This window comes from Colias croceus, chromosome 25, assembly GCF_905220415.1.
Source record: "Colias croceus chromosome 25, ilColCroc2.1".
Lineage (NCBI taxonomy): Eukaryota > Metazoa > Arthropoda > Insecta > Lepidoptera > Pieridae > Colias > Colias croceus.
Window position 1 is genome coordinate 4496368 of NC_059561.1, and position 27719 is coordinate 4524086.

The 27719-nt window shown below is 32.0% G+C and overlaps 2 protein-coding genes across 2 annotated transcripts in view; one reads left to right on the forward strand and one right to left on the reverse strand.

Moving 5' to 3' along the window:
• The window catches only part of LOC123703147 (protein Wnt-4-like), a 61136-nt gene extending 48498 nt beyond the window's left edge, over window positions 1-12638 (forward strand). Inside the window, exons 3-8 of the mRNA XM_045651049.1 lie at window positions 5878-5998; window positions 8133-8290; window positions 8772-8879; window positions 9366-9512; window positions 11177-11304; window positions 12389-12638. Coding sequence (XP_045507005.1) covers window positions 5878-5998; window positions 8133-8290; window positions 8772-8879; window positions 9366-9512; window positions 11177-11304; window positions 12389-12590 — 864 coding nt within the window. The 3' untranslated portion in view covers window positions 12591-12638. The remainder of the gene's footprint in view (window positions 1-5877; window positions 5999-8132; window positions 8291-8771; window positions 8880-9365; window positions 9513-11176; window positions 11305-12388) is intronic.
• An 8743-nt stretch (window positions 12639-21381) lies between these two features.
• LOC123703046 (chitin deacetylase 8) lies at window positions 21382-24811 on the reverse strand. Its single transcript, XM_045650918.1, has 6 exons — window positions 24638-24811; window positions 24134-24443; window positions 23610-23877; window positions 22971-23157; window positions 22512-22649; window positions 21382-21456 (listed from the first exon to the last, which is right to left on the reverse strand). Exons 1-6 carry the CDS (start codon window positions 24809-24811, stop codon window positions 21382-21384), a joined length of 1152 nt encoding a protein of 383 aa, XP_045506874.1.
• Between the last annotated feature and the right edge of the window lie 2908 nt (window positions 24812-27719).

Below are 27719 nucleotides of genomic sequence, written 5' to 3' on the forward strand. Positions count from 1 at the left end.
TTAACTTCACAATGCTAGGGCTGGCAGATAGTTAATAATCATAATGATATTGGGTAAAGACACAGAAAAAATGAAAGAAATGATATACAATAAATACATAATAAAATAAAAAAAAGCAGCTTAAAATTGTTGGATTAAATTTCATGAGCATAAGTAGGTAGTTATTCATTAATAAAATATACCTTTTGCTTAAAATAACCGTTATATTTACTGTATTTGTAAATAGTGTAATTTATTACAATATAAATTATTCAATTGGTAAAACAGATAGGAATAAGTTTGGTATAGTTCACTCACAATAAGAATAAATTTAAATAACACACACACAGACATAAAATTTATATGCACCAAAATCACATACCCAAAAAATAACAAACTGATCAAACACTAAAAAATAAATAGTTCTATAATTTAAATTGATAGCTATTTTATTTATAAAATACTAGTGGTCCGCCCCGGCTTCGCCCGTGGTACATATTTCGCAATAAAAGGTAGCCTATGTCCTTTCTCGGTTATCAAAATATCTCCATACCAAAGGAGAATGACCACGGGTGGTATCGGTACAATTTGAGTTGTGCCACGTATTCGTGATATTGTTAATTCCTATTTGTATTTATAATGATCATATTTATCACTATTAAGTCGTAATTATACCAAATAAATAGAAATAAAAGTAAAAGTTTTTGTTTTGACACATATATCTATCTCTTGCAAGCGTCCTGCGTCTTGTCATAGTTTCTATTTGAAATGAATCTTGAATGAATGTGTTCGACGCAATGTTCGACGTAATTTATTTTGAAATAGGTAACGTTTATTACGATTTACTTTTCACATTTGTCTTGTAAATTAAAATATTACCTATGTAATAAATGTAAAACTTAACGTTCATCGTTAGTTTAAACTAGATAAAGTATTTTTTTGAAGTGTTGAATAAAACTATTGTTTTATGTTTATTGTCGCGAACTGCGGCTTATTTATATAAAAACTTTAATCGTTTCTAAAAGTACTAACATCAAGCTTTAAATTGAGCTATATTTCATCTTGACACAATAAGTTTGATTGCGATACCAAGTGCCATAGTCACTTGGGCAATCTCTTTTCATGCAAATTGGTTCAGTAGTTTAGGCGTGATTGAGTAACAGACAGACATACAGAGTTACTTTCGCATTTATAATATTAGTATCGATTATGTTGTGGCAACCCTACGAACGTTCATTGAGTAATTGTATAGAGATTTAAATGATAATTTCTGTCGGCAAGCTTGTTTAGCTTCTGTTTAATTCTTGCTTTATAAAGTTTTACTGAAATAAACCATTAAGTTATAATGTTTATTTATATCTATAATGGTTAAGATGACTGTTAATTAATAAAATGATTGTATGAAAATTTTTATGACTTAACAATTGCTTATAATAATAAACATATATTATATTATTTATTATTATTGCGTATTAGTTGGGATGGTTGGAATGGTTATGGGATTTTTATATGCAATTTATTTTAATGTAAGAGAAACTTGAAGTTTTTTATGCATTAATAATATATGAATCATGAATGTGTGGAAGTAGATTTTACATTTAATTACAAAATATTAATTTTATTACTATCTATGAATATAATGAATAGCAAAATAAACAACATAGTTTATTAGTATGTTCTAATTATATCCAATTTTAAGAAAGAGTATCTTAAAATCCGCATTGATTAAAATACCAAACATTACCACCTACGTAATGCCAATTGCAATGTAATTATTTGTATGTTAATTATTTCAATTATATACGAACTAGCTTTCCTCCCGCGGCATCGCCCGCGCAGTCAAAGAAAAACCTGCATAGTTCCCGTTCCCGTGGGATTTCCGGGATAAAATCTATCCTATGTCCTTTTTCGGGTATCAAAATATCTCTATACCAAATTTCATGCAAATTGGTTCAGTAGTTAAAGTGTGATTGAGTAACAGACAGACAGACAGACAGAGTTACTTTCGCATTTATAATATTAGCACAGACTAATAATAATATACTACGTATACAAATATTAGTATGCATATCTATCACTAGCTGTGCCCCGCGGTTTTATCCGCAGTGCTCCGCTCCTGTTGGTCTTAGCGTGATGATATTTAAAAATATGTAACGGTTGTAGGGTCATTGCGCCTGTTCGCGTCCACCTGCCTATTCGCGTCCATTTTGCGGATATCTTTTAGAAAATTCACGAAAATAAGTATACTTTATGTAAAATTGTAATAAGAAAAATTTCCGATAATACCTCAATGTATAAGAGACATGCACACATATTCAAAATATGCCTGCGCACCGCCTATCCTATTTAAAAAAAATATTTAATTTTGGCTATTAAACGAGAGAGCTAAAACGCGCGGGATTTTGAGAAAAAAATAGTGCGCAGGGTCGCGTTTGACGGTAAGTATCTTATTGTTAAATGTGAATTTTTGAATATGTAACTGTTTCTTTGCTTTGCTAACAAAACATGGAATAGTATGGATTATAAATAAGCTTATTTCTTTTACAATTAATAGCTAAAATAAGGTGGACGCGAATTACTACACCGAATTTGTACAACTTCCATTTTGCGTCCACGGTGGGCGCAAACTATACCTGTAGTGCATAACAATAGAACATATTGCGTCCACATTGTTTTTCATTACGTAGCAATGAATTGTTTGTTAAAATATGTAATCTTAATATATAAAAATCAATGCCACTTTTCGTTGTAATTCCATAACTCGAGAACGGCTGAACCGATTTCGATAATTCTTTTTTTATTATATTCCTTGAAGTACGAGGATGGTTCTTATGTAGAGAAAACGTTAATATGTACCACGGGCGAAGCCGGGGCGGACCGCTAGTTTAAAATAGATTGTAAATTTTTGACTAAGACCACAAGTTGATAATTTAAATTTTCATTCAAATTAGCAAATTTTTATGCTATTTTTTCATTTTAAAATGGGTATTCTAAGAATGAGACTAGTATTTTTGAGAATGAGAGTCTGTGGTTAAGAAAATAATATACAAAAGAGAAATTTAATTCTTTAGAAACTAAAAAATAGGGTAGGTAGGTAATCTTAATAGAACTGATTATTATTTATTTACATAACGTAACTTTGTTTTTTGTTAATTTTTGGTTCTAATAATGATGAGAAGATAAATATAATTAAGTTTTTCCAGTTTCCTTACACAGTGAATTATATTAATAATAATGTTGATTTTAGGGTTCCGAAGTTCCGAACCTAGAAAGGAAAAACCGGAATCCTTGTAGGATCACTTTGATATCCGTCCGTCTGTATGTCCGTCTGCCGGTCTGTCTTTCTGTCAAGACCCTTTTTCTCAGTAACGCGTAGAGGTATAAAGCTGAAATTTATTTTGAATACTCAAGTCTACGGTCCCTTGAAGCAGTGAAAAAATCAAACTTATAAGCCAAAGCAATCAAAAGATACAGCCGTTTATGCTGCCAATTTTCGCAAATTTCGACATTCGCAAGGGAATCAAAATTCAAAACCTACAGGGTACTTTACGTGAACACAGACACTTGAAGTTTGGTGCGAAGCAACGTCTTATAGCACAAATAAGGGAAACATTGAAAAAATAATCATTTACAGTTAAAACATATAAAAAAGACAGGTTAATACGGAACCCTCGGTATGCGAGTCCCACTCGCATTTGGCCGGTTTTTATTAAATAACTGTATTCGTAAATAAATAATTTATTAAAATCTAATTTTTATTTGCATTTATCTGATAAAATATCACCCAATACATTCTTAATTCCTTTTCTAAGCTGGTGGACGCGAACTGGTCCACGGGTGGACGCAAAAAGGCATTTTTGGACGCGAACTGGGTAAAACGCCAAATTCTGCTATTTGTCTAGATAAATAAAAACCACATGATATTTCCAACACAATTGAAAGTAAATCTTAAAATAGACTATGTAATGAACACGTTACATAAATTTTGCGTTGAAATTTGTTCTGGAACATTTTTATTTTCTCCTTCAGACTTTCCAACTGCACTAAGTGGACGCGAACTGGCGCAATTACCCTACCTAAATTTTAAAAATATGCAACGACGATTCAAAAGATCTTCTAGAATGGTCTAATAAACTAATTGAATAAATTAATGTTTGAGTTTTAGTTTGGTGTATAGCTTATAGCTATCTAACAGGGAAATAATTTTTCAAATCGGACCAGTAGTTCCTGAGATAAGCGCGTTCAAACAAACAAACAAACTCTTCAGTTTTATAATATGAAGTGTAGATTTGAACCCACGTTGGCATTATGTAATGATGATGGACATTTTGTAACGACGATTAAGCACTTAGGTACTGACTTAGCACTTAGCATAAAGGTCGCGTAAACTGTAAAGTAAAAAGAACGCTGACGGTTAAGCTGCGCATTGGCGATTTATCGCTCTATTTGGTGTTATGAGGTGGTATAAGAATAACAAATAGGTAGTTGCGAACCCACGATTCGCGAGCCTAGTTCAAAAATAAAATAATCGGCACATAGCTTATGTGCAAAACTCGATCCATGTGCAAACACACCCAGCACTTTCATCCAGCGTTCTTTTTACGTGACGCGTACCTCACCTATATTTCTTATTAGAATCCTACAATTATTGCATGAAGAGGATTCATATTTTTTGGAGTTTTACACTACTTTATTATTAAAAGTATGATAAATAACATAACAAGAATATGATAATATTGACGTTATTATTAGATTTATTGATCCTGCAGCTTCACTCCTGCTCACACGTGGACACGGGCAAAGCAAGTATTTCTATAGTTTACGTGTTCTGGCAAATAAGCTACATCATTGCCAAGTATCATCAAAATCGGCTCAGTCATTTTCGCGAGAAAGAGTAACAAACAAACATCGATATATTCTTACAAACTTTCGCGTTAATGATAGGTATTAGTACGATAGGATAAGTAGGATACTAGATAGGATACGAAGATTTTATTTTTGGGTAGGATTCTTACGCACATATTATACTTTTGGGCAGATTTACGCACATTTTATATGAATGCTGCCTAACATCTAAAAACATTCCATTAAACAAAAAGTAGCTTTCTTTAGTGTAACTTATACAAATAAATATGTATAATAATGCGTTGATATTCATGCAAATTTCAATATAGCCAGGTGATACGGTATACGTTTTATGTGTACATCCGTTGCGCCTGCGCTTTGATCTCAAAACTCACATAAATTTAGGATTATGGGTGCTTTAAATAGTTCTATAATTGCCATTGAATACAGGACGGTCGTAAAATAATAATCATTTAATTGTTACGTATTATTTTTTATGAATTTGAATTTTCTATTTGATATTTTTTTGTTTATTTGAGAATTTTGTAGGATGAAGTTCCTAGGTACTTTTTGAAATAAGTAAAAGTTATGTTAAGAAATTCAGAGATTTTTAACATTGAAGAGAAATTACATTTGCTTTATGCGCAAGGAAGGTAGATTGTTTTTTATAATACAACTTGCTGTTGCCCGCAGCTTCGCCTGCTTGGAAAAGATAAATTTTATGATACAAACTTCCATCCTTAGGTACTATATTTTGATGACTACATTTTCTTAAACATCTTAATATACAACCTTAATAACCTTCTTTCACCTTCTAGAAAATACCAACTTCTATAAAAGCAACTGTACATTTCAGGTGTTACAAACGACAGATGTTAAATATCTCTGAATAATAGGTATATTTATTTATTATTATTGTACATTTTTTAATTTTCTTAAATAGGCAATAGCCTAACTTTACTCCTTCACGTTTTAGAAAATACCAACTTCTAAAATTCTCTTATCTTCTAGAAAATACCAACTTCTATGAAAGCAACTATGTATATATTTCAGGTGTTACAAACGGGAGCGATGCAAGCGGTGGAGGAATGTCAGCACCAATTTAGGAACAGTCGGTGGAACTGCAGTACTGTTGAAAATTCCACTGATATATTTGGCGGAGTACTGAAATTTAGTAAGTATTTACCTACTTATATTATCATACTATTGTTACATTTCTTGCAGCTAAACTTTTTCACAATTATTTTTGACATTAAACTAAACATAACATAATATTATGAAGAAGTCGTGAAACTGTTGAATGATATAAATGATGGGGTTGCAGAGGAAAAAGGGCGCGAATTAAATTGATCACAGATAAAAAAATGATTGTGCCAATAAAAATATCCACTTTCAATAATTATCTTATTTTACTATAGGTTGAAGTATAGTAATAAAAATTCAATCACATCTTAATTATTATTATTGCACCACTCCACTACATACCTATTTGATTTTTTTTCATTCTTAAAAGGTACTTCTAAAATAAGTTTACCTAATATCATATGCTAACTATTTAATTAAAAGATAGCTTAAACCAAAATCGCCACTTACTTTGTAAACGATACTAAATCAGCCAGAATTAGAAAATATCAAATAAACAGCCCTTTTAGGATCAAAGGGCGGTGTATCGTTTGAACTATTCGTTTCCTTTGTAACGTCAATTAGTACATACAGGTGGTTAAGCGGATACTCTGGTAAATACAGATGCTTAGTAATATTGGTTCACGTAAAGGATTCATTTTATTTAAGGGTACGTTGAAGATTTTTTTGAATATTTTATGGAGTAGGTATAATAGGTAGAGTTTATGAGGTAAGTGAAGATGTTTTGGAAGTAAATAATGTATGGTAATTATGGGGCAAAATATTGTATTTTCAGAGTAGGTATTTCGCGAGTAATGTCATAGAAGTATCATTTCTGAAATAAAAATCTACTTGCGAAAATTTTAATAAAAGAAAGGGTATCTGAACAATTCCTTCGTATTTTTTTAAAGCATTTCCGATGCATAAATCACAAAAAAGATACGGAATGATGGATTATTTATAAAAACAATCAAGTTATTATAGGTCGGAAAAATATTTTCATTACTTTGATTGTAAAGGAAGAGTGAATTTATTATCCTCCAACCAGTTCTAAATAAGTGTTCGACTGAAATAAAAATAGCTAAGAACATCTCAACGTCTTGTATAAAAGTGGATCACCCACACATTACATCACTTCAAGACTTTCAAGGAATTACTTCTTCATGGCATTTGTTTATTTTCAATTGTCTATTACCGAGATCACGTGCGTACGCGTTGATGGAACCCGTCCGTTTGTTAAACAAACCCTGCGATCATCGGACCAATATAACTTGACCTTCCATGATGCCGGGCACTACTGTAGCCTCAAACTTAACGAGCCCTTGCGCAGGTCAACCATATTGGTTCTTAGAATTGGTGATGGTCAATGAACTGATTTTTTCGAAATATAGAACATGGGAAGTGCATAATTGTTATCAGCTTTTGAATTTGTGTTTGGCTTAACGAATTTCAATTATATCCATAATCTAAATAGAACGAGAATACTGGAATCGATTCCGTGAAAATCGATCAAATATTGTATATAAAATCGAATAGAATGTTTATTTATAATAATTTTATGATGTAAATTTACAAGGAATGGTATATGACGCATCCATAATTCGTTGTAAACACAAGTCCTTCCTATGTCTATCTCAATACGCGCTAATCATGTATGATTGGAAGGAAGGAACAAATAATGTATAATATTATCATAGTCATATTAAATTGATAATTGTTAATACTGAAAACATAGATATTGATGTACCTATCTCTTGTAAGTTCTCGTACTATCACGAAATATAAAATATAATTTTATGAAATTAATTAAGCTTTAACTATTTCTGATAATTATCTTTCTAGTTTCTATATGCCTATAATATCATTGATCTCTTCTAGAATTCTGCGAAGTAGCGTTCTTCCACGCACATCATCAGCTGCGCGTCCCAGTCAGTGGCCATAACTTGATTAGCTAATTGTACTGGTACCTACTTTATTTCAGAATCTCGCGAACCCGCTTTCGTCCACGCTCTATCATCATGGGTCTAGTGTCTACCCACTCGGTGACCAGAGCGTGTAATTATTAAAATCATCATCACAGCCCATAATATATTCCCACTGCTGGGACACGCGCGTCTCTTAAGGGATCAGTCCATTATCCATCCAATTAAAATAATATCCTAAAATTTATGTTATGTGTCTTTCAGAATCTCGTGAAGCAGCGTTCGTCCACGCGCTGTCGTCAGCTGCGTTGGCCCACTCAGTGGCCAGAGCGTGTAGTCGGGGCGAACTCAATGAGTGTTCGTGTGATGCGAGAGTGAGGAAGCGGACTCCACGGCATTGGCAATGGGGAGGGTGTTCTGAGGTAATTGATTGGCAGAAGGCCTTTAAGTTGTGATTTAAACATTATGCTTTATTTTGTTTGGAACCTTTTTTTTATACTTCATCCGAAGAATGGTGTAAACACATAACCAATGAAATTATACAAAATTCAACCATACCTTTGTGTATACTATTAATACTGAAAATAAAGAAAATGCTGTCATTATAAACACAGATGTAAAAAATTCTTGGAACTTCGCGTTAAAAAATGATATGCTTCACCATTTGAATCTTAAATAGTGCAAGCCTAGAGATCTAGTTAAAATGAAAATTGTGTTATTGGAGATACAGGAATTTTCACGATTAATAATAATTATCCCACATAATAATGATTGCCTTCTTCTAACAAACCAGATTCGTATACTGATACGGAGGAAGAAGACTTTATCTCCGTAATAAACGAGAATTATAAACACAACTTACAGATTTATGAAATGTATTAATATGGAAACATTTGCTTACAGGATATAAGATATGGAGAAATGTTCAGTCGCGATTTTGTTGATGCCAAAGAAGATAAGGAAACTGATGAAGGGCTGATGAATTTACATAATAATGAAGCGGGACGTCGGGTAAGTTAAGGAAAACTTACTTACTCATATATAGATGTTGTTATAGTTATGATTTAATGACACCGTAATCAACTATATAACATAAATACATTATTTATTTAACTCTTCAAAGATCGCACTACAGTATAATTGTCCAATTATCAAAGCCTACCTGAACAATTTTATCAGATAGCATACGGAGCAGCTGCTTCTGCCTTTCGATCATTCATAGACCACAATCCACATACCTAGTTCCCGTTCCTGTGGGATTTCCGGGATAAAAAGTAGCCTATATTTTATTTTGGGTCTTCAGCTACCTACCGATTACAATGAAAGTGTTCAGTAGTATTTGCGTGCATCCTTACAAATTTTCGTATTTTCTAATATTGGTATTGGTTTTACATCGATAACCTGTGCTCTATTATCCAGGCGGTAAGAATTTTCGTCGTCTTTTAATCACCCAGTTGAAGCCACATAAGCAGTTAATAATATACTTCTATTTTCCAGGCGGTCCGTGGCCGCATGCAGCGTGTATGCAAGTGCCACGGCATGTCGGGCTCGTGCTCCGTGCGCGTGTGCTGGCGTCGCCTGCCGCAGTTACGGCTTGTTGGTGACGCGCTCACTACGCGGTATGAAGGCGCGTCGCATGTAAAGGTATATTTCAGCATATAAATGGTATAATTGTTAAGTATGCATAGGCGATTATTCTGTAACTTTATAAAAGAGCAGCGAGTACTACAGCATCTTTGGTATAGTAAAAGCGTTTATACATTTAGCTGTCCTGTCCCGTAATAGCTGCTAACAAGATATAAAAAAAACTTTAAACTGATAGCGGAATTACTTTAACTAATAAGTAAATTTGCAATTATAATATAAATTAACTATATCAGTTATCATAAAGGTTACTCCGCAAAATTTAAGGAAAGTTCATTTCTAAACTGTAAATAGAGCTCGTCGTTGCACAACGCGGAAGTTACTTCGAATATAATTACAAAATTTTGACTTACACTCTAAGAAATAAATTAATGTAAGGTAAAAGCATCAGTAGATGACCACTTAAGGAGACAGAATATTCTTTTTAAATGTTTGACTTTAATTATCATATGAATTCAGTAAGTTTCTTTTTTTGGAAACCTTGTGAAATGTGTTTTAACATAATATGAACAAGCATTTCACCACGTACATTCGACCATCGAATATACTTAAAAAAAATTAAAAATGATCTTTTATTAGAAATTTAGTAGTTGACCATCTAAAAACTAGAAGATGACCATATTTTGCATCAGTAGGTGACCACTCAGATGCTACAATTTTAATTGGGTTATTTGTTAAATAAGATGAAAATAAAACGTTTCATTTGAAATATAATAATAATAAGGCCTTTTTAAGCCTATAATTTAAATAAAAAAACGACGTGTGGCACTCGGGGACTGCCGCGGTAAAGTTAATGCATGCTATGCCTTCAAGCCAAACCTCCGCCCGTCGGAGTGGGGAGCGTGAGGTTTTTTCGTTACGTAATTTCTCGATTCGGTCCCCGCGCTCAATAAAGCAGCTTCAGTATAATTTAGGAATGCGCCCCTTTTCCCAGGCATCTACAAAATAAAAATTGGTTTTAGTAATAGACCATAGCCATAAATTCGTACCATAAAGTTAGTCAACTACTAAAGAAAATCAATCTATTGTTAAAGTAAATAAAATAGTTTATTTTAATTAATTATTATATGCAGTATATTTAAAAGATACAGAGCTTAATCAAAAGTTGACCACCATGGTCAATTACTAGAAAATCATAGTCAAACGGTAATTCGGTAATGGACCACCATGGTCAATTACTAGAAAAACACAGTCAAACGGAATCAGTATTGGACCACCCCCACATCTCAATTTTGTCAACAAATCTTTAAATTTTAATTACTCTGTCATTTAAATAAACCATAAGCGAATAAGAAACGAAAAACACTTACCGTCAACAAGGTGACAAAATTCCTAGTATTCAGCTTCAAACTTTTTCAATCTCTACGAATATTATTACAAAAAACGAATTTATTGATTTTATGGTCCGTCAATCAACAAACAACTTGCAACCATTTACTATATTTGACAGATATGGATGCGCAATTTTCGCGCCTATTTGACCAGATAGCAGCTCTAACTCGAATGAGTTTTTAAAATTGCCGCGAATTCTTATTATAACGGTTTATGTGCATATTTAGCGGTCAACTACAGGTACATGGTCAACTACTAGTGACTTTACCCCTATGGTGTGTTTATAGAAGTAGCGTTGCAGTTGTAGTATATGGTTTATTATATAATTTCAGGTGGTAGAGCGGAAAAGGGGCAAAAATATAAGAAAGCTGCGACCGATACACTCTGATATGAAGAAGCCTAATAAAACTGATCTTGTTTATCTCGAAGATTCGCCTGATTACTGCGAACCTAATGACGAGTAAGTATAATTAATAGTTTGAAAACTGGTCGCAATAAATAATGTTTCATTAGAAGTAACAAGAAAAAAAAATTCATTTATTGAACAATTTGTGGGTTAGGTACAAACATGTAACATTTGGACCCCAAACTAGGACAGCTTGTATTTTGGGGTCCACCTTCCTTAATGACACAATAATAACAGAACTATAGCATAATAAAAAATAATATTTAAATAAATAAAAAGACGTAGAAGAAATTCTGTCGCCATTTTCGAGCTACAATTTTAATTGTAAGAATTTTGTTCTGCAATTCTCACAGAATGCGAGTCATAGTTTCATACTACATATTATTGTTCCACTATCAGCTCATGCAGGAATTTATCGTTGTCATAATGCTATCTATATTTCACTTTTTCATGCTATAAACTGCTCAGATTATACTACTACGTAGCAAACGAAACTTTTTTTTAAATTGTATGATAGTGAAGCGCTTGATCTCGCCTGATGGTAAGCTGAGATGTGGCCTAAGGGCTAAGATGGAGCGCGCTTCCCAACTTGCACAAAGTACAATAATTATTTTACCATCGTATTTCCTTCCTCTTCTATTTACGTCATACCTTTTTGCCTGTACTTCGAAAACCAATACTGTATGTCTTTTGTCCATACCTTTTTTGCGTCTACTTTGGAAGATAATACTGTATCTCTTTTGTCCATACCTTCTTTGCTTCTACTTTGTCCATTCATACCTTTTTACCTTTACTCTGGAAGGTTAATATTGCGTCTCTTTTCTCATTCATCATTATTAATCGACTTCAAAAAAAAGGAGGAGGTTATCAATTCGGCTGGTAGGTATGTTTTTTTTTTATGTATGTACACCGATTACTCCGAGGTATCTGAATTAATTTACCTGATTCTTTTTTTGTTCGATGCGGGATGGTGAATAGGTCCCATAAAATTTTATTCGGATAGGCCCAGTAGTTTATTTTATGAGAATTTATGTCTGTATTACAATGTTGAGTGCAAGTTTGAAGTCGGTTGTTTTTAACGCAGTTATCACTTGTTTTGTCTATTATGTTATCGGAAAGTTATCGTATCATCTCCCAGGCTGGGTATCCTGGGCACGCGCGGGCGCACGTGCAACCGCACGTCGGCGGCGCTGGACGGGTGCCGGCTGCTGTGCTGCGGGCGCGGCTACCAGACGCGCGTGCGCGACCACGAGGAGAAGTGCCGCTGCCGCTTCGTGTGGTGCTGCCGCGTGCACTGCGAGCTCTGCAGGTCCAAGCGGGACCATCATGTGTGCAACTAGCTTCGAGATGTTACAGTAAACAGTTGTCACAGTAAACAGGTATGAACAGTAGCGAATCTGAAACGTACAAAATTTAAGCCCGCGGCATAGCCCGCGCAGTCAAAGCACAGATTAGAGAATAGTTACTTCGTAACAGATACATCACTCCCATACAAAAGCTAAAATACCTACGCTATATTTACCTACAAAATGCGCCGCAACTCGGCTGCAGTAAGAAATGTACTCTACGAACACGCACCGAGAAGCGAGTTTCCCGCGCACGCCGCGTGATTGCGTCATCAAACGAAAACTTTAGGGTTGTACCGAGCGCGTAAATTAAACACAGAGTTGCTGAAACACTTAATTTTTTATTGTTAATTATATTTGTTACTTTATACAATAAAAAAAATGAAATCTTATTGATAGTAGTTGTTTCCTTCGGTTTCACCCGCGTGGACCCGCTATATGTGTCTCCTGGATAAAAAGTAGCCTGGTAGGTTTGTGAGTTTCTTTGTTACTGCGTGGCTCGGGTTCCTGTTTAGGCAATTGAAAAAAAGACAATTCCTTGTTATTCACTCTTGAACTCCGACACCCGTCCACATCGCAATAACCGGGCATCTTGGTAGCGAGCGCGGGAAACGTGACGCGAGTGCGCAGTCTCGCGTGTGCCAACCAACTGCCGCTTGGGCAGTGTTGCCAGCACACAGAAAAAAAAATCTCCAGCTTAATAAAAAAAAAATCTCTAGATTTATTCATATTTTAACCTAAAAAAATCTCCAAAATTCACTAACTAATTAATTTTATCAAGGGTTAAGTATTAAATAAAATTACAAGTTATTTGTTAAGGAACATAATTTTAATCATAACAATAATAATTATTAATCTTAGTGACAAGTTAAAAAGCAACATAAGTATTTAAAAAACAATTTTACTTAAGTATATCAAAACGTTAGGTTAGAAATCCACATTAAATACTTCGTTTGGTATTTCTTCGTCATCTTGACACGGTGACGGATCCACTGATGTAGACGGTTGAGATGGATCAATTTTTGAGTATTTCAAATTTCTGCCAACAGCAGAGATCACATCGCTCGGGAGCTCATAGCTATAACAGGTTTTCTTCATTATTTTTAGTTGGTTTCTTATGAAGAGAATAGAGTAGGTCTACACTCTGGCGTGGGGATTCCCGTCTTCAAGGGCGCGTGGGCATTTAGTAACATTTTATGAGTGATTATTTACCTCACAAAATCATTAATATATGTAGCTGTATCAAGATATCAAAAAGTTTGTTGACTAATTTCTCGTATTTACCTCTTATTTAACAAATAAAAAAACCTTATTAATAAATTAATTGTAAACGTATTTATTTATTTAAATATTATGTTAAATAAATAATAGGTACATTAATTATTTATTCCAAAAAGAAAGAAATAAAACGATCATATGCGTTGTATTTGGCGTATAATAGAGAAAAAAGAAAAATATGGCAGATTTTGAAAATATCATTGAAAATCACCAGATATTTTTTTAGTGATATTTTTTCCAAAATTTCACCATGTAGCCTCTAAAAATCACTAAATCTAGCGACAAAATTACCAAACTGGCAACACTGCGCTTGGGTCGGTACCGACCTACTGTGCGGTAGGCACTTATAGCGCGACCTTGAGCGAGTGACGGAGGCCTGGTCAAAGACAAACTCGCATAGTTCCCGTTCCCGTGGGATTTCCGGAATAAAACCTATCCTATGTCCCAGGGGTAATAAGTAGCCTATATCCTTTCTCGGGTATCAAAATATCTCTTTACCAATTTCATGCAAATTGGTTCAGTAATTAAGGCGTGATTGAATAACAGACACACAGACAGAGTTACTTTCGCATTTATAATATTAAAAATATAGTATGGATTTGTTGAATACTTATAAATTGTTTTGTTTCAATCAGAAAAAAGATTGCGTGATATTTGCTAAGACCCCGTAATTACAAGTTTATTCGCGATTTACAAAACAATTGATCCTATTGCTACAATAGATCGTAGGTAATTTAATCAGAAAGACTTAGTTAAGCTACTGTTCATATTCTATTTACTATGTTTTTTTTTGTACCAATATGACGATAAAATGTGTTGATGTGTTGAATGCAGAATGTTCTGATTCTTAACGAACGACGACATCATTGCAATTCGGAAAATGAGACGTTTTGTATCTTGAAAACACTGTAATTCTGAATTTTTTTTTACAATTTGAAATATGAATTGATTTCATTGCATATAGTTATGTTAGCTTGAAGTTATATTTCAATTTTGTTAATTAAAAGTACTGTTTCTTACACAAGTCTAAGGTTTTAGCTGCTTAAATCACGTCGAAAAGAATGTTTGGTGAAACAATAAATAAACTAATAATTATAATTCTTCTAGCACAATAGCATGTAAGACAGTAAGAGCATTTTTGAAGTGACACTTCTGTAGGCGCGTTGTAAAATTTCAAGTCGCGTCATGGCAATACCGTCACGTCATGGAGAAAAGCGACGATTTCGGTATCTTTGAATATTACCAAGGAAGTTTCACTTCTGACACGTGTGCTCGGCACACACGCTCTTTTTATAATTCTGGTATTTCAACAATAAAATCATAATAATATTGTATTTGAGACAATGGATACTTGCGTTATCAAAATGTTTGTATTAGAGCCGATTTTTCCATCCTTGGTTAAAATTTATCTGTCCAATAAAGTATTACACGAACATATTAAAATGTCACCTGTAAACTGGCAAATACGGACAGTAATTATTCGATGAATAAGTTTTAACCAAGGATTGAAAAATCAGCCCTTAGTATACCTAATTTATGTTATTCATGCTTAGAATAAGTTTTTTCAATGGACTGATTTATTTAATATAATTCTTAGCATTATGTAATTTTAATAAGCTTTAATATTATTTACAGTATTAACTACTAACTTATTATATTTTACGTTTTATGTAAAAAGTTGTACATAGTTTCTTTGTTAATATTTTAGTTTAGATATTAAATAATTTAATTCTGATTTATGTTGCTGTATCATTGACTTATTTAAGTTTATTTCAATATTGTGCTTGTATTTATTTATTTTTATTTATTTCATTTATTTCAGATTAATATAATATCCTTAAATTTGTTAGTAAAATAAAAAATAAAAAGTAATTTATGAAAAATTTCGTGAGAATTTATTTTTCAAAATATGTATAATTTTTTCAGCGTTGTTCAAATACCATTTACCTAATTACATATAATACAATTACGTTTAATTATTGCGTTCTATTTGTAGACATTTTTTTTTATTTAACATGTACCTACCCCGCAATAACATTAATATTTATATTAATATTTCATAAATGTAAATAAATTCGCAATATGTACTTATTAGTGTTAAGTTATTTTTACGTTCTACCTCAGAAGGGAATCTTTTAATTCAATCTTCATGTTTTAAAATAATAAGCATTGTACATTATTGATAATAATTATTTAGTAAATTATTTTATTAGATTGTGATAGCTTTCACTAAAATTGGGGGCGATTCTATTACGATACTGTTTCTTATTTTTCATAAATTTATGCAAAAAGTTTTTATAAAATTTTTAATCTGTGAACTCTATTGCCATGGACTCTTTCCCTCCAAAAACAATTTATTATGTGACGTCATAGCGATAACAAAGTTTAAAAAGTTTTTTTAAATAAATCAATTAAAAATAATATTATTTGCATGGTATTACCTACTATATTATTTGTATTGAAAAAATGAAATCATCAGCTGATAGGTATCATCAGCTGTCCTTTTCTTTCCCAACTGATAAGAGTGAGAGGTAATGCTTGAATGTAATAGAATCACCGTCAATATAATTTTCTTAACTTATATCTAATGTACTTATGCATGTAAATAATACTTATTATGTGTACATCATACAATTTAGAATAATTTAATGGATTTTATACAATAATCTTAACAGTTTAAGGCAGTATTGTAATTATTATTACGAATATTTTTTAAATTACATATTACCTACCATATGCAATGTCTTACCTATATAATTTTAAAACAGTAGAAATATTCGTCGAACCTACCATAAATATTAATAAATTAATTTATAATAAAGTTAATACCAAATTTAACTTAAAATTTTAGTACTTTTCATTAATAGAAATCGTTTCGTATGTTATAAAGCTTAATATTAATAATTGTATAATAGCAGGATACTGCATTGTTAGGTTCAATCAAAGACTCATTATAACCGTTTTTAAGATAATAGTTAGGTATCGGTGTAAATTACGTAATAAAATGTATTTAAAAACAATGTCTTTTATTTTAATTGTTTACTATTTGATATACCTATCCCAAATTTGTTTTTTAGCCTTCATAGATTCTGTTTTTATTAAAAACATTTAGGGAGCATTGATATTTACATTACTAAGATTACTAAGATTTTAAAGTAGAGTTTGATTTAGAGTCGAATAGTTTCGAATGCTGTATTTAAACGTTTAAATTCAAAGTAAAAGCCTGTATTCAGCTATAAAGGAAAGTTGTGTAAGTTTAGGTATAGTTTACTAGCTTTCCGCCCGCATAGTTCCCGTTCCCGTGGGATTTCCGGGATAAAACCTGTACTATGTGTTAATCCAAGTTTAAATGTGTGCTAAATTTCATCGCAATCGGTTCTGTAGTATTTGCGTGAAAGAGTGACAAACACACACACACACACACACACACACACACATCCTCACAAACTTTCGCATTTATAGTAGGATACCACCAATAACTCAAGAATTGCTGAAGGAATATTATTAAATTTTTCTTGTTGGATTAGGGCTTAGGCTAATAGCTCTTTAAGAATGTAAATATATAATAACAAAAAAGAAACACAAGCAGTGCCAGGGTAAACAGCTAGTAACTAGTAAGTAGTAGTTCAACTTACAAGTAAACTAATTTTGTTTTCATAAAGCGCCATCTCTGTTACTCACAATGTACTAAAATGCTTTCATTGTTGAAGTTCATTGAAATCTCCAAGATGGCGGCCGTATGAAAAGATTTTGCGGTAAAATGATAGAGAGCGGGATTAGCAATTTTTTAAATTTAGAATCGATTCAATGGTTATGAATTAATTTCGATGTTTATGGGCTATATTCACGTATATAATATTGTCACTCTCCTTATTCTATAAAAAAAGTAATATGTTTGTTTGAGCTTTGCAACAACAATAATATGAGCTTTCATATGAAGAAAATAAATAAAACGACGTGTGAAGTGTAGAATTGTATATTTTAATAATATATTTTTCGTATTACTGTCCAAGAGGATTTCCCAACCATGAATAAATACGAGGATAGGAGTTTCATGCCGACAGCGCCATGTCTCTCTGAAAGAAATAGATTTAGATATAGGTACCTAATTACGATTTGGTATTTTTAATAAGTAAATTTCAGGAACTACAGAACCTATTTCTTTCACCGTTGTATATCTTTATAGGTACACTGTGATTGTTGAGTCTGAGTGCTCATGCATGCATGCTAAATGTGTACCACGGGCAAAGCCGGGATGGTGTGATAGAAGATGTATATTTTAGTATTTAAAAAAACTCAAGAAGGTTTACAACATCTCAATCAAAATATCAATAATTTTTCGGTCTTTCAAATATTCTGTACAAAAGTGACTCATTAATATTTCAACATAGCAATCCTGAATATTGTTCAGAGCTTTCAGACCTTGAAAATAACCCTATAAAGGCATAAATTATTGATTTAAATACGTGACTTACATCCAAATGCCTTGTGTACAAGTGACTACACAAGGTGTTTTGGCAACGAGAAAAATGCTTTTTCATGGCTTTTGACGATATTCCTTCGAAGGTATTGGGTTCTGTAGGTACCCAATCTAACATGTCACTAACGTTGACCTATGAAATAAAATTATTATAGATTAAATTAATATTCTTATAATTGTTTATATTTTTATGTAACCTTGTAAGACTTCGTTCTAAGAAAATCCGAAATGAAATTTTATTAGAAGCGTCAAATTACAAGAAGAATAGGTACATAATTCTCCTTGATAATTTTAGAACAGAACGTATGAACTAAATAATAGACCTTTGTGATAATCACAATTAATTTTGGGACATCAAAATACGTATATTATTTGTCGGGAACTTTTTGATCTAGAAATCAAAAAGGAACCTCTTGATTAATTTTAATTAGTGCGCTCGAAAACTGCTTTTAAAGCTATGCAGAACAATATACTCTTCACTATACAATATATTATACTATAAACTGTCTACATATTATTAACTCAATGCATATAATATGTTTCAGCAAGCAATGAAAACTGTAGCATTAATTTACTTTAGCCTGACTTCAAAACTTTTAGCTACTTTTAGAATACTAAATACTTACCATATTAAACGTCTTGTATTGTAATATAATTCTGTACTAAAAAGCGATCAAGAGCTCTTCGAAACCAAGTTACGAAATGTTATTTCATTGATTTCAAATGTGATTTCATTGGCTTGACACAGAGTTCCCCTAGTTTAAGAGTCAGCGTACATATTTTTGTAAAGTTAATGTTTTTGGCAAATAAAGATTTATTTATTTATTGATAACAAACCAGAACGGATCACGGCAAGAATGTAGTGTTTTTCGACGTTCCGTACCATTGACTGGAACCAGCCATCTTCATCGTTTCTTTTAGGACTGTGGGTTGTTTTGAACTTTAGAAATGGTGTCTCACAGTTTATAACTTACTAGCTTTCCGCCCGCGGCTTCGCCCGCTTTGTCTAAAACCTAATAAATCATATACTAAAACCTTCCTCTTGAATCACTCTATCTATTTAAAAAACCGCATCAAAATCCGTTGCGTAGTTTTAAAGATTTAAGCATACAAAGGGACATAGGGACAGAGAAGGTGACTTTGTTTTATAATTATTATGTAGTGAAGTTGAAAAATAGTGTCTCCTTTTACTGTTTATTTTTTATTACTTTACTGTTTATTACTGTAGAGTGTAGATTGTATTTGCTATAGGCACCCGTGTTGAGTAAGGGCCTTCTTATAATATCATTATGATTTTTTAATCACCTAGGTACTGTATTTTTCTATTATCTTCTGATAATATTATTTTTACTAGGAAACTAAGTAAATACGACAGGCGAACCTTACATTTTTATATATTGTTTCACAATGTTTTTCTATATTTCTCCTATATTATTATAACTTATGTACTTAGAAGGTAAACATGAAATGAGCCAATATGTTCTTTGATACTACAAACAGATGATTATATTTAGAGATATTGAATTAACGTCTTTTTTCTTTGCTGAGCATCATCCCCCGAGCATCATAACATTAGATTCGCAGAAAACTATCTATATTCCTTTTAGCACGAAATACTAACAGTGTGTAGATAAATATAGAATTACTAGCTTACCGCCCGCTGCTTCGCCCGCTTTCTCTAAAACGATTTGATATTTAAACCTATCCTATCTCTCAAGTTGGATCGAACTGCACATGGTGTGCGAATTTTATTATAATCGGTTAAGTGGTTTAGGAGTCCATTGAGGACAAACATTGTGACACAAGATTTATAATATTAAGATTTGTATTTAATAAATACAAATCTTGTATTTATTAAATACATTAGCTTTTGTATTTAATAAACTGTTTTATTTTGAACATACAATGTTGGTTGATAGTGATTATGATCACAGTACTTTAAAGAATACCTGCAGTAGTGTACATAGGTACTTTTTATTTTATTCAAGCCTTCAATTGGCGATATAATTTTTATGAACAGCTCATATTATAACGTTATCGTTATGGCGCCATATTATTGTTATGTTCAATGTTATATGGAAATTAGAACTTCACTTACGACTTTTTTTATCTATTGACATACTTATCTAAAGGTTTATTGTACTCATTTTACCTGGGTACAAATTTTGATACCTTAGTTGTATTATGCATATTTGATTTATTTGACCCCTAGCTAAAACGGTTAGCTACTATTATGTATTCTGTGCCTTAGGTAATTTATGTGCATTAGAATCTAAATTAATCAATTTAAAATTCTTAAATTTTGTATTGAAGGAGATCTAATTACACATCTTTGGAGAGAAAAAAAGAAAGTCTAAAAATAGTTTCTGATTATTCGGTGTGAGTAATACTAGAGAAATTAATTTAATCAAATATTTGAATATTTACTTTAAAACTGACTTTAAAACTATTATGTACTCGTACGTTAGTTTTATTTCAGTACTCGACTTTAAAGGAGCTAATCAATTTTCTGTAAACTTCACTATCTTTATCGGAAGAAAATGTGTTAAAAGTTTAACTTGTTCCAAGTTGATTCATTGACTTGTGTACTTCGTTTTCAGATCGTGCAATTTTATCTTGCAAGCTTAAAAATCTAAAGTAGTAAGGGCAATTTATATTGATAACAATGGTGTTGTAAAAATTTCAATTTTTCATTCACATCTCCAAATAGCACTACTCACTAGTGAGATTATGTGAAGTCATGTTTTATACATATTATTACAGATTTTACAGATCATACATAATAGACTGACTGAAGTTTATTTTTGGGTATAATGGACCATGGTCATACATGAAAAATTAGAGGTAACTACAGATTGTGTCAAATATCGCCAAATTCTCTTTTTCTGATTGGCCTATTCCTTAAGTTCTTAAAAATATAAAATATTTAGAAATAGAAAATTCTGACATAAAAATTGTTTATTAATATCAAGGAAAGAAATAAAACGAACAGGAAATAATATCTATATTATTTTATTGGTCGATACTTTATTCTCCGAGAGGATTTCCCAGCCAGGGGTAGGTGCGAGGGCATCTTGAACATACTTGCATATAGAACAGCTCCTGTGAAAATAAATAATAGTTTTTTTCATTTTAATTATTAGGGAATAAAGCAAATAATTTTAAATAGGTATAGTTTTAGATAGTTTGTTTTCTTTGTTGTTATAAATTTATAAAGAATAGAAAAAATTCGATCACGAGGCGGGACCCGCCTCGTGATCGAATTTTTTCTATTCTTTATAAATTTATATTTATAAAGCATTTGAATGCCATAAAAACCAAAAAATTCAAATTCTTTGTTGTTGTTGAAATAAGAAAAAAATCAAGATTATTAATTTATTAAGATAAGTACCTAAATCATTGCTGGCAAACAAATTATAAAAATTTTTGCTAATCTTCTAAATCTAAATCTATCTAATCTAAACTTTTAACTTTTCTCTATCAATAATATATTATTTTCTCGTATTAAAATTTGATACAGAAACGGAAAGTGTCTTGGTTTAATGACTGAAAAAATCAGAACAGCAACAGTATCGCTTACAGAGATCAATTACTTTAAATTTTTACTATATTATGTTTCTGTAATATTATATTATAGAGTCTCGGTGTATCCCACTACTTTATTCGCGCCATTTTCAGGGAAAAAAATAGGGATTTGAGGATTTTTTTTTCGCTTTTGCTGCTCCGCTCCTACAGGTCGAAGTATGATTTTAATATATGAACTGTTCCATTATAATATTTTTTCTTATTAAAATTCGACAAAAACGGCAAAAAATTTGAAAAATATACATATTTTTTTGATACAAGCGAGTGCCATCAAATCAATAAATAAACAATTATTGAGTCTTATTATAATCAGTGTTATTTAATTTTCTAACAATCATATGCATTGTTGCCTCCTCTTTGTTCAAAAGAGCGTGTGTGTCGACTGTCGAGCACACGTGTCAGAAGTGAAATTCTCTAGCAAGGTTCAAAGATACTAAAATCGTCTACTTACTCCATGCCGTGACGCTACTGCCATGACGCGAAAAATTTTACTCTCAACGCGCCTAAGGAAGTTTCACTTCAATAATATAAAAAAAAATATTTCTGATAAAAATTAAATAAAACCAACAAACCTCTTTATGAGGAGCAACTAGGGGTCCACAGCTAGCAGGACGGCAACGTGCTGGGATTGTGAGTCTGCACGGCTTCTTGATGTACTCTCCTAGAGGTACTGGGTCTTGTACCCAGTCTAACATTTCACTGGTGTTTACCTGAAGAAAGAATTAATATTAGCAGTAGAAATCAAATTCTTAACAATAAAATGTACAAGGTATAGATTAAGTGTACTTTCGCATTACAGTGATTAAAAAAGGAATCATTTAAATAAAATACATAGGTGCAATTCTATGGAATGTAAAATCAGTCAAATTTTATTCACTACTAATGTTCCGATTGCAGAAGTTATAGTTCGAAAGAAGTGTTTGGAACATTAAAATTTTAACTGGCGTGACATTTCAAACAAAATATCTAAGCACCTTCTTAAGAAATCCATCGGAAATGTAGTTAATTTGAGTATCAAAAGATGATCATACCATGAAAACATCGCTCATAGAATTGATCATGTCCATGAAGCGGATGAGGGCCCGTCTGAGACCAGGCTGTGTGCGAACGGTGCCTTCATGAATGTAGAAGCCGAAAGGTGCCCGGTTGCCAAGGTAGTGACGTTCGAAGTTGTCGATAATGAAACGGAACCAAGTTTCCTCGTCGTTGGCACCAGGTCTGAAATTAACAAGTATTAATGATACTTTGCTAAATGTTATTTTTTAAAGTTTTGAAATTTAAAAAAATAACATTTAGCAAAGACTTTTATTATCCTTGTTAAAGGTTAATCGTAATCAGTTAACATCTAACTGTTTTAGACGATCTTCATAGGAAAAGCATTTTATAGATTTTTTTAATATATGACGTATATTTAGATAACGGTTATGATTAGTATGATATAAAGTCGATTGATTGATAATTTACGGTATGTTATTAGTTACAGAATTCTACCTGCCAATGATGTCAAAAAAATTGGGTAAAATTATTTTTTTAACTCATTATACAATGTTTGTTGATGTGGAGTTAATTATTTTCATACGGTAAGAAACATAAAATATTATCTATTACATCACAAGGTCAGAAGGACACAGGTCAGAAGATTTACGTTGTATAGCTATAAATATACTTACGGGCTGAAGCAGGCATCAACCATAGCACAAGGGAAGTTAGATAAATCTGTCCACGCAATCATAGGCACCACCCAGGAACCAGGCAGAGATGCAGTAGGGCATGGAGGACTGATACAATCCTGGATAGACTGGTAGTCCAAAGTGTAAGGCCAAAGACCAGGATCGGTGAATCTGGTTGTAGGCCAGGATATGTCATATCGTAATCCAGCAGATTTCATCATTTGGAAAGAACTGTTGCCGGCCATTTGTAAGAATGGAATGCGTAAACCTGGAATATCAGATTGTGTTGGTTTTAAGTTCCTTAATACTTGAGATATTTTAACCGAACTGACACAGTGAATGTTTGTTAGACAAAAGTATTCACGCAAAATTAGGTATCCTTTCGTTTCATCAATATTATTATTTAAAAATTCCTAAGCATCATTGTATAACTATTTAAGTGAAAATACTTTAAATCCAATCTATACACCTAGATAAATAATCTTATTCCTATCTTGTGTTCTCGAATACATCAATAAACTCACCTTGAATACTAGATTCAGGAATAGCAGCGAAGTTGGACATCAGTTTTTTCTGATCTCCGAATTCCTTCATCATTCTATCATAGTCAGCTTCTTGGAAATAGGTCTGGTTAACGTGGGAAATGGAATGAAGAGCCATTTCAAAGCCCTCATTATACAGTTCGTTGACGACCTCATAGTTCGTGTATTCGTGGCTGATGTAGAAGGAAACTCCAATTGGGCACTGGTTGGAGTTTTTACGGCCGTACAAAATATCACGGTAGGTTTCTACATTGACAATGTTTATACCATCGTCAAATGTCAGCATAACAAACTGCAATCAAATAATTACATTATATCTAATTAGAATTAGATAATATTTTGATAATTTTGATGATAAATTTTTTAACATTCGAAGACTATTAATTCAAAATCATTATCATTATTAACTGACTAATAACTGCTAGGAAAGTTTATCGTTTATATTGCACTAATTGTACTTTTCATTAAATTAGGAAATAAACTTACCTGAGGAACTTCAAAGGGCTTTAAATCACCGGGGATTTTGGTTGTAGAGCATCTGCATTCTGGGAGCTTACATTTCTCTTCATCGCACGGCTCGGCCAATGGTAAAGCATCGTCACTTGTAGCTAATGCTACCACATACAACAAAAACATGAAAATCAACGGCGCCCACTTCATTTTGGACTTCACTTATAATATTAGTGTTAGTGAATACTTATCTGCTGTATTTATTTAATTGCCTATCGTCAATTTGGTCTAATCTTATTTTGATTATATCAGATCTGATTGTGGGAAGGATTTCTTTGAATCTTATGTATAAGTCTATGTAGTATGTTAACGGGAATGATTTACGATGGACGATATTGCTTTTTTATGTTCAATTCGCATTTTGGAATACTGACTCGATAACAATTGATAGTTTCTATTAAAACGTACCAATTACGTTGGTACGTACCTACGTATTATTATGTATTTAATTTTCCTCGTTTGATATCTTTGTCAATTGATAAATTACTTGTAGTAATAATTGCAATACATGATTGTTTATATTTATCTATTGTGCAAAGTATATTGTGTTAAACCGTTACAGATTTACTATTTGTTTTATATAAGACTAGCGGTCCGCCCCGGCTTCGCCCGTGGTACATATTAACGTTTTCTCTACATAAGAACCATCCTCGTACTTCAAGGAATATAATAAAAAAAGAATTATCGAAATCGGTTCAGCCGTTCTCGAGTTATGGAATTACAACGAAAAGTGGCATTGATTTTTATATATTAGATGTAGAATAAAATAAAATTTTAATTGAGTTTGCATTTTTGAAGTCAAAGTCGTCAACTTACCCATTCGTCAGTAGTATTTGGTAAGCATTACGCTGATTTCTGTTTTATTTCGTCTTTTAAAATCTGCTTTATTACCAAACTAAGATGGCCTTGATATGCATTTCTGTAATATGAAAATTATTGACATTGTTATTTGTTTGAGAACCCTAAATGGTATTTTCCGGTATATCTTATCACAATGATATAAATAAAATCTAATCGCTACTGGAAATCTCAGATTTGTTTATCATTTTATGCATTAATTGATAATAATGTTTTAATTCATTTGTATGCAATTTTTTGGTAGTGCCTAGCGATATTATGAAAAAGATGAATAAGTTTTTTTAATATTATTTAACTTTTTATCTAGTTATATAGGCTGTACCAGATATGGAGATATAAGATGAATGGAACTTCATGGAATGGTAATCAACATCTCCAAAACGTTTTATTGTTCACTGATTGTAGATCTATTGAAACAAATAAAAGATTTTTATTACATACTTTTTATCATACATTATTGAACTGCAGATTTGTGACACCCTGTAGGTGTTAAATATTTGAAAAATAGTTATTCTATAATATAAAAATGAATCCCAAAATGATTACAATTCAATATTAGGTAAGCGCATAACTTGAGAACGGCTGAACCGATTTTTGCTATCAATAGCGGATTCTATTCTCTAGCGTTTCTGCCACTTGTCTACAGGCCCAGAGATTAAAGTTTTGTCACAACGCCCTTGTATGCTATTCTGTAAAAAGACTTGTTATTAATTTTCATAATTCCGAAAATAATTCAAGTAAAAATAATAAATTACGTTAATAAGTAAATAAATAATTCGAGTAAATTTTACTCGAATTATTTATTTACTTAATTACTTTATTTATTTACAATTAATTATTTATTTAATTATTTATTTTGACATTTAATGTCTGATAAGTTAATTATAATGGTGTTCGAATCACTCGAATTATTCCTATACATAGATGTTTTGATTCGAATAAATCTGAAAATGATCTGACGTTCTGACTTCTGGCAACGAGAAAAGTGTATTGCTTTTTAATAAAATATTTTGAGATTTATGTGAGAAAAATTGTCTGTCATCTCCTCCAGGGGGGCCCCCAGATGATGGGGGGCCCTGGGCACTGGCCCCCTGTGCCCCTTTGGTAAAGACGGTAATGGTGCCTGGAAGGGATCACTCTTTAGTGATAAGGCCGCCCTCTGTGCTAGTTTAGCTATAAGTTTTAGTTTTAAGTAATTTGTGAAACTAGCATATTGTGTTATAAATAATTTTTTGAATTGAATTTGAATTTGAATTTTCCATCGAGTCTTTCTTAGTTGCATGTTCAGAATGCAATCATGCCAGGAAATTGGTTGTTTTATTGATCGGGGCATATTCTTTCTCGTTATATTTATTTTATAAGGTATATATATTACTAGTTGTATATAATAACATAGTTTGTTACTTGTAGTGCGCTATTTGATATTATTTAATTGAAAGAAAGAAAGAAAAGTTTATTCAACACCACACACATAATAAAAGAAAAAAAAAATACACACAAAACAAAAGCAACAAATTAAAAAGAAAAAAAAGGTACTTATTCCTAATCAGTGTGGTGCTAAAAAGGGTCACTACTCAGCATATGCTGCACTTGTTGTGAAGCGCTGATTTTCAGTAGCCCCTTGTTGGAGTGCCAGTCAATAGACTTGAATTATAAAATATACGTATTATAATTTCTTATGTATACTTAAATATATCTGAATCTTTTTTAAATAACTCTAGAGATAAGAATCAATTACCGTTGTAATAATGAATCCCACCAAAAACATAAATGTAAAAATTGGAGCCGAGTTCAATCGTTGACTTAATTTGCCAAAAAAAGAAATGAGATCTAAATGTGTGCCAAGTTCTGCAGACAGTCCAGAAATTTATTTACAAAGATGTATTAAGTTCTTAGGTTGACTGAAAACTCAATTGTTTTATTTTCCCTTAGAGAACAATGTTTATTCCAAAATATAACTTTTTTAATTTGAATAATATAATTACTTTCACAAAGCAAACAACTAATGACCTATTGAACCCCATAATTTGATGAGGCTAGTTTTTAGAACCTAATATACCTAATAAACAAAAAATATAAACAGTATGTAAAACTACAAAATATAAACAGTATGTATAAATACGTAAGGTGAATATACTATTTTCTTTTTTTTAAACTTTTCCATTTTTCCATACAAACAAAATTAATGTAATTGAAAAAA

What these genes read in the sequence shown, in the direction of transcription:
- LOC123703046 (XM_045650918.1), bottom strand. Translation starts at nt 24,811, where the DNA reads ATGAAGTGGGCGCCGTTGATTTTCATGTTTTTGTTGTATGTGGTAGCA. An exon ending in TCCTGAATCTAGTATTCAAG is followed by an intron (nt 23,878 to 24,133) that starts GTGAGTTTATTG and finishes CTGATATTCCAG; the next exon opens with GTTTACGCATTCCATTCTTA. An exon ending in CTATGAGCGATGTTTTCATG is followed by an intron (nt 22,650 to 22,970) that starts GTATGATCATCT and finishes TTCTTTCTTCAG; the next exon opens with GTAAACACCAGTGAAATGTT.